The sequence below is a fragment of the Filicampus tigris genome, chromosome 5 (assembly GCF_054856515.1).
Source record: "Filicampus tigris isolate MCC_2025a chromosome 5, RoL_Ftig_1.0, whole genome shotgun sequence".
Lineage (NCBI taxonomy): Eukaryota > Metazoa > Chordata > Actinopteri > Syngnathiformes > Syngnathidae > Filicampus > Filicampus tigris.
Genome location: NC_141221.1, coordinates 28,132,312 through 28,145,585, shown reverse-complemented (window position 1 = coordinate 28,145,585; position 13,274 = coordinate 28,132,312). Strand labels below are relative to the sequence as shown.

At 44.8% G+C, this 13,274-nt stretch overlaps 1 protein-coding gene across 2 annotated transcripts in view; it reads left to right on the top strand.

The window, feature by feature from the left end:
• Positions 1-13,274, top strand: part of ydjc (YdjC chitooligosaccharide deacetylase homolog) — a 42,403-nt gene that overhangs the window by 12,358 nt on the left and 16,771 nt on the right. Inside the window, exon 3 of one of the 2 annotated variants that reach the window (XM_086030166.1) lies at positions 10,358-10,517. The exons of the other annotated variant lie outside the window; for it this stretch is intronic. Within the exon in view, the coding sequence (XP_085886292.1) occupies positions 10,358-10,517 (160 nt within the window). The remainder of the gene's footprint in view (positions 1-10,357; positions 10,518-13,274) is intronic. 2 annotated transcript variants of the gene reach the window in all.

Genomic DNA, 13,274 nt, shown 5'->3' with positions numbered 1-13,274 from the left:
GGTCGCCAGCCAGTCGCAGAGCACACACACACACACAGACTCAGTCATTGAGTGGGAACCGATCCCACGCTGTCAGTACATAACTCAGGCGAGTGTACCTCTACACTATCAGTGACCACAAATTTAAAGAATAAATGAGTAAAATAAAGACGTTCCAAATACAGGCCCTTCTCAATAAATTTGCATATTGTGATAAAGTTCATCATTTTCCATAATGTAATGATAAAAAATAAACTTTCATATATTTTAGATTCATTGCACACCAACTGAAGTAGTTCAAACCTTTTACTGTTTTAATATTGATGATTTAAAAAAAAAAAAAAAAGTAAAGAAAAAACAAAAATCTCAAAAAATTAGCATATGTCATCCGACCAATAAAAAAGTGTTTTTAATACAAAAAAAGTCAACCTTCAAATAATTATGTTCAGTTATGCATTCAATACTTGGTCGGGAATCCTTTTGCAGAAATGACTGCTTCAATGCGGTGTGGCATGGAGGCAATCAGCCGGTGGCACTGCTGAGGTGTTGTGGAGGCCCAGGATGCTTCGCTAGAGGCCTTAAGCCCATCTACAGTGTTGGGTCTGGTGTCTCTCAACTTCCTCTTCACAATATCCCACAGATTCTCGATGGGGTTCAGGTCAGGAGAGTTGGCAGGCCAGTTGAGCACAGTAATACCATGGTCAGTAAACCATCTACCAGTGGTTTTGGCACTGTGAGCAGGTGCCAGGTTGTGCTGAAAAATGAAATCTTCATCTCCATAAAGCTTTTCAGCATATGGAAGCATGAAGTGCTCCAAAATCTGATAACTATCTGCATTGACCCTGCCCTTGATAAAACAGTGGACCAACACCAGCAGTTGACATGTCACCCCAGAGCATCACTGACTGTGGGTACTTGGCACTGGACACAGGCATTTGGGCATTTCCTTCTCACCAGTCTTCCTCCAGACTCTGGCACCTTGATTTCCGAATGACATGCAAAATTTGCTTTCATCCGAAAAAAGTCCAGTGCTGCTTCTCTGTAGCCCCGGTCAGGCGCTTCTGCCGCTGTTTCTGGTTCAAAAGTGGCTTGACCTGTGGAATGCGGCACCTGTAGCCCATTTCCTGTAAATGCCTGTGCACGGTGGCTCTGGATGTTTCTACTCCAGACTTAGTCCACTGGTTCCAAAGTTCCCCCAAGGTCTGGAATCGGCCCTTCTCCATAATCTTCCTCAGGGTCTGGTCACCTCTTCTGGTTGTGCAGCGTTTTCTGCCACACTTTTTCCTTCCCACTGAGGTGCCTTGATACAGCACTCTGGGAACAGCCTTTTCGATCAGAGATTTCTTTCTGTGTCTTACCCTCTTGCTTGAAGGTGTCAATGATGGCCTTCTGGACAGCAGTCAGGTTGGCAGGGTTACCCATGTTTGCGGTTTTGAGAAATGAATCAGGCTGGGAGTTTTTAAAAGCCTCAGGAATCGTTTGCAGGTGTTTAGAGTTAATTCGTTGATTTAGATTATTAGGGTAATAGCGCGTTTAGAGTACCTTTTTCATGATATGCTAATTTTTTTAGATAGGAATTATGGGTTTTCATGAGCTGTATGCCAAAATCATCAGTATTAAAACAATAAAACACTTGAAACCTGGTTTGCAATGAATCTAAAATATAAGAAAGTTAAATTAAATTTACATTATGGAAAATAATTAACTTTATCACAATATGCACATTTTTTTAGATGAACTTTAATAGCCATATTTGAAAACTGTCCTCATAAGCAAAATGGAAATTGAAGGATCTGAAAAGTTCACGTGATTAAGAATTACAGGAGAGGTGGCAGGGTTGCAATCTGTCGATAAAACTCGAGATGTAATTCAATCGAAGGCTAGACATATTCCATGGACAGTATTATGGAATGCTTAACGCTAATGCAATTATAAACTGTGTCTTTCCAAAACCAGGATTTTGCCTTGATACGTTCAATGAGAAAGTATCTGACATGTTTAGCTTTTCAAATGATAAAAATGTGTGAATATTTTGTGGTGATCTAAATGTTGATGAAATCTACATGGTCACCAGAAAACAACTGACTTTATTAACACGATGTATAGTAAGTGCCTTTTTCTGGTAATTCTAAAACCTAGTAGAATAATAATAAATACAACTACATTAACAGATAACATTTACTAATAAAATTGATTATGAAATAGTAAGTGGTCTTCTTATAAATGGCATCTTGCCTGCCTTTGCAATTACGTATTAAAAATAATGTAAACAAATGAGAAATAAGACCCAGTACACAACGTACCATTACTGCCTTAAAGCTGGCTCTAGAAAATCAAAATTGGTCTGAGATTTACTCAAATGAAGACCATAATCTTGCGTACCAAGCATTTTTGACAATTTTAAAGGGCAAGTCAACCCAAAAAAAGAATTTGCAATATGTTCTATGCGCCTTCATTAGTCAAAACGCTCACCTGTTTTCTGAAGCCGAGCCATGATTGGTTGTTACCGAGCAACTGTGATGTCGTTTTCAGTCGACAGCAAGTGAGTCCCTGAGATACAATACAATACAATTTTATTTATATAGGGCAATTCATAACAGCTAGAGCTATAACAAAGCACTTTACAAACAATACCATAAATAGAACAAAAACCATAATAGGCTGTGATACATGTATTAATAAATATAGACATAACTAATATATAAATATATATAATGAAGCCAATAAATTGACATAAATCACTGTATACAATTGACACCGGAAAAGAGACGAAAATTTTATGTCTGATCAAAAGCCCGAGAAGAGAAATGTGTCTTCAACCGGATTTTAAAAATGGACAGAGAGGGGGCATGCCTAACAACCAATAGGAGGTCATTCCGGAGGGAAGGACCAGCAGTTAAAAAGGCTCGATCCCCTTTGAGGCTCCTCTTGGTCCTCGGCACCTCGAGCAGCGCCTGGTCTGCAGACCTAAGGCTGCGGGAAGTTGCGTAATAGTGGAGGAGCTCAGAGAGGTACGCCGGGGCCAGGCCATTTAATAACTTACAGACAAATAAGAGAATCTTAAATTGAACCCTAAACTGCACTGGGAGCCAGTGAAGGGAGGCCAAAATTGGTGTTATGTGCTCCATCCTCCGAGCTCCAGTTAGTAGGCGGGCAGCAGAATTTTGGACTAACTGGAAACGTTTGAGGGAGGACTGGCTGACTCCGAAATAAAGTGCATTGCAGTAATCTAGCCGAGATGTAACAAAGGCATGGATGACTGTTTCTAAGTGCTGATGGGAAAGGAGGGGCTTTACCTTAGCCAGCTGTCTAAGGTGAAAGAAGCTCGACTTTACATTAGCGCTGATTTGCTGGTCCAATTTAAGACCACTGCCCATTTTAAATCCAAGTTTGAGACTGTTGGCTTTAGATATGATGCCAGGGGGCCCAGGACAACAGGGTGGTATGGAGACGAGCCGCTGGGACCGAACACCATAACTTCTGTTTTCTTTTCGTCATTTAGGAAATTTAGTGACATCCAATCTTTGATGTCCTCGAGGCAGGACAAAAGTGGTCTTAAGGAGGAAGCCTCTTTTTTTTTTTGCTTAGCGGGATATAGATTTGACAGTCGTCCGCATAGCAGTGGAAGGAAATGCTGTGTTTTCTAAGGATGGAACCCAGGTGTTGAAGTAACCGAGGTAGTCAAAAAGCTCCTCGGTGGCAAAGCCCTGGGGGTGGATGAGATCCGCCCGGAGTTCATAAAGACTCTGTATGTTGAGGGGCTGTCATGGTTGACACGTCTCTACAACATCGCGTGGACATCGGGAACAGTGCCTCTGGATTGGCAGACCGGGGTGGTGGTCCCCCTTTTTAAGAAGGGGGACCGGAGGGTGTGCTCCAATTACAGAGGGATCACACTCCTCAGCCTCCCCGGCAAGGTCTATTCAGGGGTGCTGGAGCGGAGGGTCCGTCGGAAGGTCGAATCTCGGATCCAGGAGGAGCAATGTGGTTTTCGTCCCGGCCATGGAACAGTGGACCAGCACTACACCCTCAGCAGGGTCCTCAAGGGTGCATGGGAGTTCGCCCAACCAGTCTACATGTGTTTTGTGGACTTGGAGAAGGCGTTCGACCGTGTCCCTCTGGAAGTTCTGTGGGGGGTGCTTCGGGAGTACGGGGTACCGAGCCCCCTGGTAAGGGCTGTCCGGTCCCTGTACCACCGATGTCAGAGTTTGGTCCGCATTGCCAGTAAGTCGGATTCGTTTCCAGTGAGGGTTGGACTCCGCCAAGGCTGCCCTTTGTCACCGATTCTGTTCATAACTTTTATGGACAGAATTTCTAGGCGCAGGCGAGGTGTCGACGGGGTCCGGTTTGGTGGCCTCAGTATTGCATCTCTGCTTTTTGCAGATGATGTTGTACTGTTGGCTTCTTCAAGCTGCGATCTCCAACTCTCGCTGGAGCGGTTCGTAGCCAAGTGTGAAGCGGTCGGAATCAAAATCAGCACCTCTAAATCTGAGACCATGGTCCTCAGTCGGAAAAGGGTGGCGTGCCCTCTCCAGGTTGGGGATGGGATTCTGCCCCAAGTGGAGGTGTTCAAGTATCTTGGAGTCTTTTTCACGAGTGAGGGTAAGATGGAACGGGAGATCGACAGGTGGATCGGTGCAGCATCTGCTGTGATGCGGACCCTGTATAGGTCTGTCGTGGTGAAGAAGGAGCTCAGCCGAAAGGCGAAGCTCTCAATTTACCGGTCGATCTACGTTCCCACTCTCACCTATGGTCATGAGCTGTGGGTCATGACTGAAAGAACAAGATCTCGGATACAAGCGGCCTAAATGGGTTTCCTTCGCAGGGTGTCCGGGCTCTCCCTTAGAGAGAAGGTGAGAAGTTCGGCCATCCGGGAGGGACTCAGAATCGAGCCACTGCTCCTCCGCGTTGAGAGGAGCCAGTTGAGGTGGCTCGGGCATCTGATTAGGATGCCTCCTGGACGCCTCCCTGGTGAGGTGTTCCGGGCATGTCCCACCGGCAGGAGACCCCGAGGATGACCCAGAACACGCTGGAGAGACTATGTCTCCCAGCTTGCCTGGAAACGCCTTGGGATCCTTCCGGAAGAGCTGGAAGATGTTGGTGGGGAGAGGGAAGTCTGGGCTTCCCTGCTGAAGCTGCTGCCTCCGCGACCCGACTTCGGATAAGCGGGAGATAATGGATGGATGGATGGATGGAACCCTGGAGCAGCAAATACAGTTATAACAGCAATTGCCCCAAAATAGAACTCTGTGGAACACCATACGATAGAGGGGCAGAGCGGGACTCAGAGGAACCTAAGCTAACAGAAAAAGTCCTGCCACATAAATAGGATCCAAACCACTCTAGAGCGCATCCACTAATGCCCACTTGGGTGTTGCAAGCGAGTCAAAATAATACTGTGGTCTACCGTATCAAAAGCTGCAGTCAAATCCAACAAAACGAGACACAGGACTGTGTGTCTGACGTGCTCCTCTGCAGCACGGGAGCCCCACAGGGAACTGTCTTGGCTCCCTTCCTGTTCACCCTCTACACCTCGGACTTCAACTACAACCCCCCTACCTGTCACCTGCAGAAGTTCTCTGACGACTCTGTGATTGTCGGCCTCATCACAGGCGGAGATGATCGGGAGTACAGAGAACTTACTCAGGGTTTTGTGGACTGGTGCCAGCAGAACCGCCTCCTGATCAATGCGGGGAAATCCAAAGAAATGGTGGTGGATTTCGGTAGGCGCCAGCACTCTTCACCTGCACCAGTGAATATCCGGGGAACAGATGTTGAGAGAGTCTCAACTTACAAGTACCTGGGTGTTCATCTGAACAATAAACTGGACTGGTGCGACAACACAGACGCCCTCTATAGGAAGAGTCAGAGCAGACTCTTCCTACTCAGGAGACTGAGGTCTTTTGGGGTTCAGGGGACACTCCTCAGGAACTTTTATGACTCGGTGGTTGCATCGGTCATCTTCCAGGGAGTGGTCACCTGGGCAGGCGGCGTCTCGGCCCGGGACAAGAAGCGGCTGGACAAACTGGTCAGGAGGGCCGGCTCTGTCCTGGGCTGCTCCCTGGACTCTGTGGACTCGGTGGGGGACAGGAGGATGTTGGCCAAGCTGTCATCAATGCTGGGCAACCCGGACCACCCCCTCCAGGGCACCCTAACAGCACTCCACAGCACCTTCAGTGACAGACTGTTACACCCTCGCTGTGCAAAGGAGAGATTCCGCCGTTCCTTCTTGCCTGCTGCTGTCAGACTCTTTAACAAGAACATTGTGTAGTCTCTACAAACTGGCGGACATTAGTGCAATTGTGCAGTCCTGCACCTGAGCTCATATCGTGCAATACCCAATATTCCCCACTACTGTAATACCGTGCAATACTCAACATTCCCCACTACTGTTAGTCTAGTTTTATTTTTATCCAATGCTGTTCCTTACATTTCACTACAGCACTGCAGCACTGTCACTTAGAGTATTTTTTCCTCTGTACTATGTACAGGCCGAAATGAGTGTTCCTCATATTTTTTATGTAGATGTAGGTTGGTGTGTATATACATGTGTATATACACATGTTACTGCATATATCTACATAGGTTTGATTCTAAATGTTTGCCGTCAATGTTATACATTAATGGCCACATTATGCCGCCGCCCCTGTGTGATCTATATCTTTGCTACTGTAACAATGAAAATTTCCCCACTGTGGGATCAATAAAGGCATTCTTATCTTATCTTATCTTATCTTATCATACGTGGTCTCCGTTGTCATTTGCCAGGAGGATGTAATTGAAAACACGTAGTAGGGCTGACTCTGTGCTATGTGTCTTCTTGAAGCCTGACTGGAAAACTTCCATGACATTGTGTTTATCCAAGTATGATCTTAGCGTGAGTGCGCCACTTTTTCCAGAATTTTAGACATAAAAGGCAGCCCTGGAAATGGGTCTAAAATTTGATAGCACAGCTTGATCAAGGCCATTTTTTTTCAGCAGGGGTTGCACTACAGCATGCTTAAACTGTTGGGGGACAACACCAGAAGACAGGCTGCTGTTGATAATGGCCAAAACCGATTTACCAATTGTTGGGACAATCTCCTTAAAGAAGTGTGGAGGAATGGAGTCATAAGGGGAGCCCAATGGTTTCATATGGCAAACCACTTACTCCAAAAATGTCAAAGAAACCGGCTCAAACGAATCGAACACTGCTGAACAAGGAACTTGGACAGAGGGGTTAAATGTGGCGTTAGAAACAAGAGCCCTAGCTGTAGCAACCTTATCAATGAAAAACTGCAAGAATTTGTCGCACATTTCAGGGGACGAGTCCATGCAAGTCGGTTGACGGGGCTTGAGTACAGAGTCGATTGTTTTAAATAGGGCACGTGGATTTTGGCGATTTGCCTGAACCAGACATGACAAATGGTCTCTCTTGGACTCCTTCACCTTTCTCTGGTAACGACGCTGGCAGTCCTTTTGGATTTGATAAGAGACCTGCAGCCTGTCTTTTTTTCCACCTGCGTTCAGCTCTGCGACATTCTTGTTTAGCTGTGCGAGTGCTCTCATTAAACCATGGCTCCGGTCTAATTTTTTGCCCCCTGATTTTTAATGGCGCCACGGAGTCCAAAATATTAAGGCAAGATGAATGGAACCAAGTGCTGAGCTCCTCTGTGTTTGAAGAGGGAACACAAAGCTCATCAAAGGCATCAGAGAACTGACTAGCAGTGAGGTGGTTAAAAACCCGGGCCTTGCGATCGCTAGCATTAGCTCTGACAGCGCTGGAAAACATTACATCAAAGAGCACAGTCTTATGATCAGAGAGCACATTGTCCAAAACTTTCAAATTTGAGACCGATAGACCATAAGAAAGGACAAGGTCTAAAGTATGTCCTTGTTTGTGAGTGGAGCCAGCCACGCACTGCACCAAATTGAAAGAGTCAATGAGTCTTAAAAAGTCCTTTGCCAGTGGGTTGCCAGGACAGCACACGTGAATATTAAAGTCCCCCATGAACAGGATGCGATCAGTTCGCAACATGATTTCGGCGAGGAGATTTGAAAAGTCATTCAGAAACTCCTTGTTGTAATTGGGAGGATGGTATATGACAGTGCAGAGCACAGGGATGGCACTGGCAACTTCAAAGAATGTGCCCTCAAAGCTGCTGAACGCTGTGGCGAATATACACTGTTTACATTTAAATTTGTTTTTAAAAACAGTCGCCGTTCCTCCACCTTGGCCTGAAGTTCTCAGCGCGTATAAGTAAGTGCATGCAGATGGTAATAGTTCAAGCATCGCACTGCACTCACCGGCGTCAGTCCAACTCTCTGTCAGGCAGAGGAAATCCAAGTTGTTGGAAAGAAATAGCTCCCTCAGGATAAAACATTTGTTCGTCAACGACAGAGCGTTCAACAACTCTATCCTTGTGGAAGCATTAGCAGATGCGCGTGTCCCCTCCAATTGGCAGGCCCGGGGAAGCTCCTTGACAAGTTGGCGATTCACACCGCGTCCGATGGTGCTTGGTAGGCGGCGGCGCAGCCGGAAATCCTCGGCGCAGCCGACGACGGGTATCAAGCAGCCAGCAGCGGGGTCCCAGGCGAGGCACAGCGGTGGAGTACATCCGTGCGTCCAGGAGCGAGCAGGGGACGAAGCATGCACCTGCTCCCTTTTTTGCCTCGCTAGCTTGCCACCACGTTTGCCTCGGCGCCGTTTTCGCCGCGGTGGTCATGCTGGGAGATGGAAGAGGTCCGCCGCAATGTCTTTCCAGTTGTGCTCAAACGCACCCGAACTTCCAGCGCCGCATCGCAAGTCCAATAAAGTTTGGCGATCATACACAAGCAGAGCGTTTGTGAATGAAGCACCAATCAGCCAAAACAGTGAAAAAAAAAAAAAAAAAACGGGTGGATTTTGCTGCCTAACTGATTCCCCAAACGCTATGTTAATCAAAATGCCATGTTTTGATTGATCGTATGTTGTGTTCTCGGTCTTATTTCTGATGTATAAATTGTTAAAAAAAATTTTAAACAATTCATAGACAGAAAAAATGGGCTTCCGACTATGCTTAGTCCGACTATTTTTTTAAAAGTTTCCGGTCTATTGTTTATTGCCTAAAAATTGGGATAGGCTGACTGTTTCGTCACTAGTCAGAATGCCAGCTCTGGGTATTCAGCTTACATAAAGTACAAATGATTTCAAAATGAAAGTGATATTTCTGTTATGAAACAACTTGGGCAAATAATAATTTCAGAGAATGAGCAAGTCTCATCAGTTTCTGACAGCAGGACTATCTTCTGGCCTGGGCGCACTACTTCAGAAGAGGCGCTCCGCTGTCTTTCCAAGCTCCTTGTCACCAAGGCAGACCTTAACTCTCCTCACTAGCTTTTCTTTGTGAAACTTTTTCTTTGTGTTGTGATTTGCTGGCTTCGACTTGCAGCACTTTTTGTAATGATGCAACTTTTTACACTTGTGACACTGTTGGCCAAATGCTGGACATTTATCTCTTTGTGCTTGGTGGTTGCCTTTGCAATTACCGCACACAATTCTATCACATCACTTCATCTGTGAGCTCTCCAAAGTGACAACTTTTGTCTTTTATTCTCAAATTACTGATGAAAGATTCAGTAGTCTATCCTTGTTTTTGATTTCGAGTGTGAAACTTGTGTCTTTCCATTGTTTTATTGTGTTGTGGGTTGCACATTTTATCAAAATGTCCGCTTGAGACACGCGGGATCTTCCTGGGACTCGGCTAGGACGAGGACGGCTCCATTTTCTCCTGGTGCCCTGACTTCTGCAGTGTAGACAAATGAGCACTCCTGTTCAATGGCTTGCGAAGAAAAAACACATTTTTAAGTACGTATGCACTTATACGTAAATACGCACATTCTAAAATATGAAAGGCAAACAATATTATAACATGAAAAATAACCAGATAAAGGCCCTCGAAAAATTGTGAAAAACAACATAGGTTTAGCAGTCAGCAATAGTCAAGTAGAATGCTGTGCCAGCTTGTTGGCCGTTTATGAACTGTCATGTGAGAACCGGCAACACGGCGTCCGACGAGGCAAATAGTTCCATAATCGGGTGCAGAGTCATTGAGCCTGTTTGGTGGAAAGGTAATCCTTAGCGTCCTCCACAGATTGCAGCCGAATTCTCTCTTCATTATCCATTGTGATCAGCAGCCTAGCCGGTAGAGAAGCGAAGGTTTCAGCCCGTTTGTACAGCTGCTGCATCACGTCCGGATAAGTTATGCGTTGCTCCATGACATGATGCGAATGTTGTTGCGGCGGCTTCGCGCTTCGTGGTCACAGGTTTTAGCTTTCAACTTAGCATTCACAGCAGTTAGCCCCGCACAGGTCTCCTCCAAAGCTGAGATTTTGAAAAAGAATGGACTTTTTTTGTTAGATACAGCATCCCAATTGGGCTCCATGCCAACCTGTCAGAGGGCATCCCTGTGTGTCAGAGCCTCCGACAAGCCTCTACACTCGTCAACGAGCGTGGCTTCTTCCATGGAAAGATGGGCTTCCGTCAGGCACTGGGACGACATCAGCTAAGCATGGAACAGGTACTATGAGAAGAGTCGCATATTTATTTCCTTATTCATTCAGGTGATTGTTTAATCACCTCATTATCCCTCCAGAGTCAAGACAAAATTTACTTTTTAGCATTGCTCATTAAAGTTACAAATTGAAGTGTAGGGTAATATGATTAAAAAAAAGTTTATAAAGCATTCTTTCCTCTTTCCCTTTTGGCTTCGAACTTTATAGCTGTCATCACAGCGAGTACTCCATCGCTGCCTTTTCTTTGCATCTTCTCCTCTATCTGCAAGTCTTCCCTCACCACATCCATAAATCTCCTTTCTGTTTTTCCTCTTTCCTCTCATATCTGGCATCTCAATTTCTAGGATTCATATACCGATACATCCAGAGTCCCTCCTCTGCACGTCCAAACCATCTCAGTCCGACCTCTCCTGCAGTCTCTAAGCCTTCCTGTACATCATCATTACCAAGTTTGAAAGCAAATGTGATGTCATCGGAATGCACATGCATTGTTGGCGCAGAATGGCAGGGTTTGAGAACGCGTACGCAAGCGGACTAACTGTAAATGATTGCAAAAACTACTTTCAAAAGCTCATATCTACAGATGGAAAGCAACTTCCTGATCCTTAAGGGATTACAGAGTGGGAGGAAAACGTTTCAAAGTGGCCTGTTATGTTCCTGGCCTCGGGGAACCCAAAACATAACCTCATTAAACGCTCCCCCATTCTCCATCTCACAAGCAGGCCATTGTGCCCGAAAACTATTTTTAAGAAGTTTATTTTTTTGACGTCAGAGGGAGAAATATGCTAACACAAAAGAAATCTAAGGACCCTATATTCTGTCTACAACAAAAAATAAATCAAGGACAAACGCTTAACGTACCTTGTCCTCCTACTAATAAACATGAGAAAACAGGAAGAAAAAAAAGGCTTCTCCCTCCTACCAGGCTACAAACTGCTCACAACACAGTTGCAGGTGCATTGGAAGATGGATGGCTCAGAGAGCGACTGCCGTCACGGATGAACTGTTTTCATGGACACAATCCGATTTGGACTGCATCATGCATCACACTTTCGATCTGAACGAATTATTTCGACATGCGCAGATTGGCCAAATATACCAGAAGTAGAAGAAGGAGCTGTAGCAACTTCCGTGTAAACAAGACATCGCTCTATTGCTACTTTAAACGTTAGTGTTATTTCGTAATATTTTTCCCGTTTGCGCTGTTACGTCGGAGCTGCAAATGTACCAGTTAAGTCTTGTGCCTGCCACGTCTTTTGCTCACACTGCTGTTTTTTTTCCTCAAAACTTTATTGAATCAAACAACAAACAATAACAGTCTGCTTCTACTAGCTTCTGTGAATAACAGAAACCCCTATAATGACGTCACAGACATGCGCAGTAAAGACGGTTTGTTCCGAAATGTCGGGAGTAAGTGTTTTCATGCGCGCCACTCGAATTAACAATAGACATAACCTACGTCTCTCTCATTTGGAATAAAATCAGTACACACGCATCTCTGGTCCTTAGCTTTCTGATCACTCCTCTCACTCGCACAACCCTCCAATCCAGCGAGTCGCGTGATGCATTCAGGAACCTCGAAAACAACACAACTTAGCAAAACACTAATGTCACCACAACACAGATAAACTGATTGGTTAGAATGTTATTTGTCTCAAAAACATGTATCATGTCTTATTAAGTCAAAATTTTGAACTTCTTTCTTCAGACTTTGTGCAATTTCGGTGATCAGCATTCGCCTTCCTCAGAGTTGTTTGATAGCACAGGAAACAGCTGGCATGCGTGGCTGCCTTCTGACATGCCTGCTGCCAGCAACACCAAAACTGCACAATATCTTTAAGTATTTTATTTGTGTGTGTTCGTTTGTTTGATTTTACAAATGTAAATTGTAAAATTATTGTGACCTCAAAATATTAAAATAAAATTATATAGTCACCGTTGGCTGAAATCTAGGATGTCCATATATGGTCAAATTATTATTATTTTTTTTCTTCACAAATCGATTCTAATGGTCTGTCCCTACTTCGTCTGTCATTTTTTTGCAATTCTAGCCAATTAAAGGCGGTGAAACTAGCAAATACTCAAATAAAGCACGATTTCACGTCCGCAAGTTTGTGCGACACGGCCGTTTGCTGTTTGCAGCCTTTTTTTAAGCAATAAAGAGTGAAAATAGTAAGGTTCACTTGATTATGTTGGCTTCTTCGATATGGATCGATGAGATGCTTCGTTGCAAAAAGACCCCCTCTAGTGTGTCATGACGAAACTCTCTGTTTCATTTTAATATGCACCTTAGACGTGGTTAGTTGGATCATTGTTTTATTGACTGTATCACTCATGGCTTTCAACCTGAAAGAAGGTGTTCTGTGAAGGCGTTGGAGCCAAAATGAAGATGTATTGTGTTGGGCAGGTGTGTTTGCTGGTGTGACGTTTCAATGGCTGGGGGCGCGATGGGAGCTTCACATGAGCGCGGCCTTTGAAGTACTAGGATGTCGCTGCATGGCTTGGTTTTTGTACTCTGTTAATCAATTCAAGTGTCAAATTACCGATCGAATGTATTTTGTAGGTAGTATTATGTGGACGTAAGTGTGCAATAGCGATATAAAGTATTATACAACTTGAACTTAGCGGTGCCTGAGAACTCAAAAAAAGCTGGCGTTTTTTAAAGGTTAATGTCAAAAAGTGTTTGTGGCACCCAGTACTTCATTTTCCGTGGAAACCAGGTCGAAATGGCTCTTTGACTATTACAGGTTGCCGACCCCTGG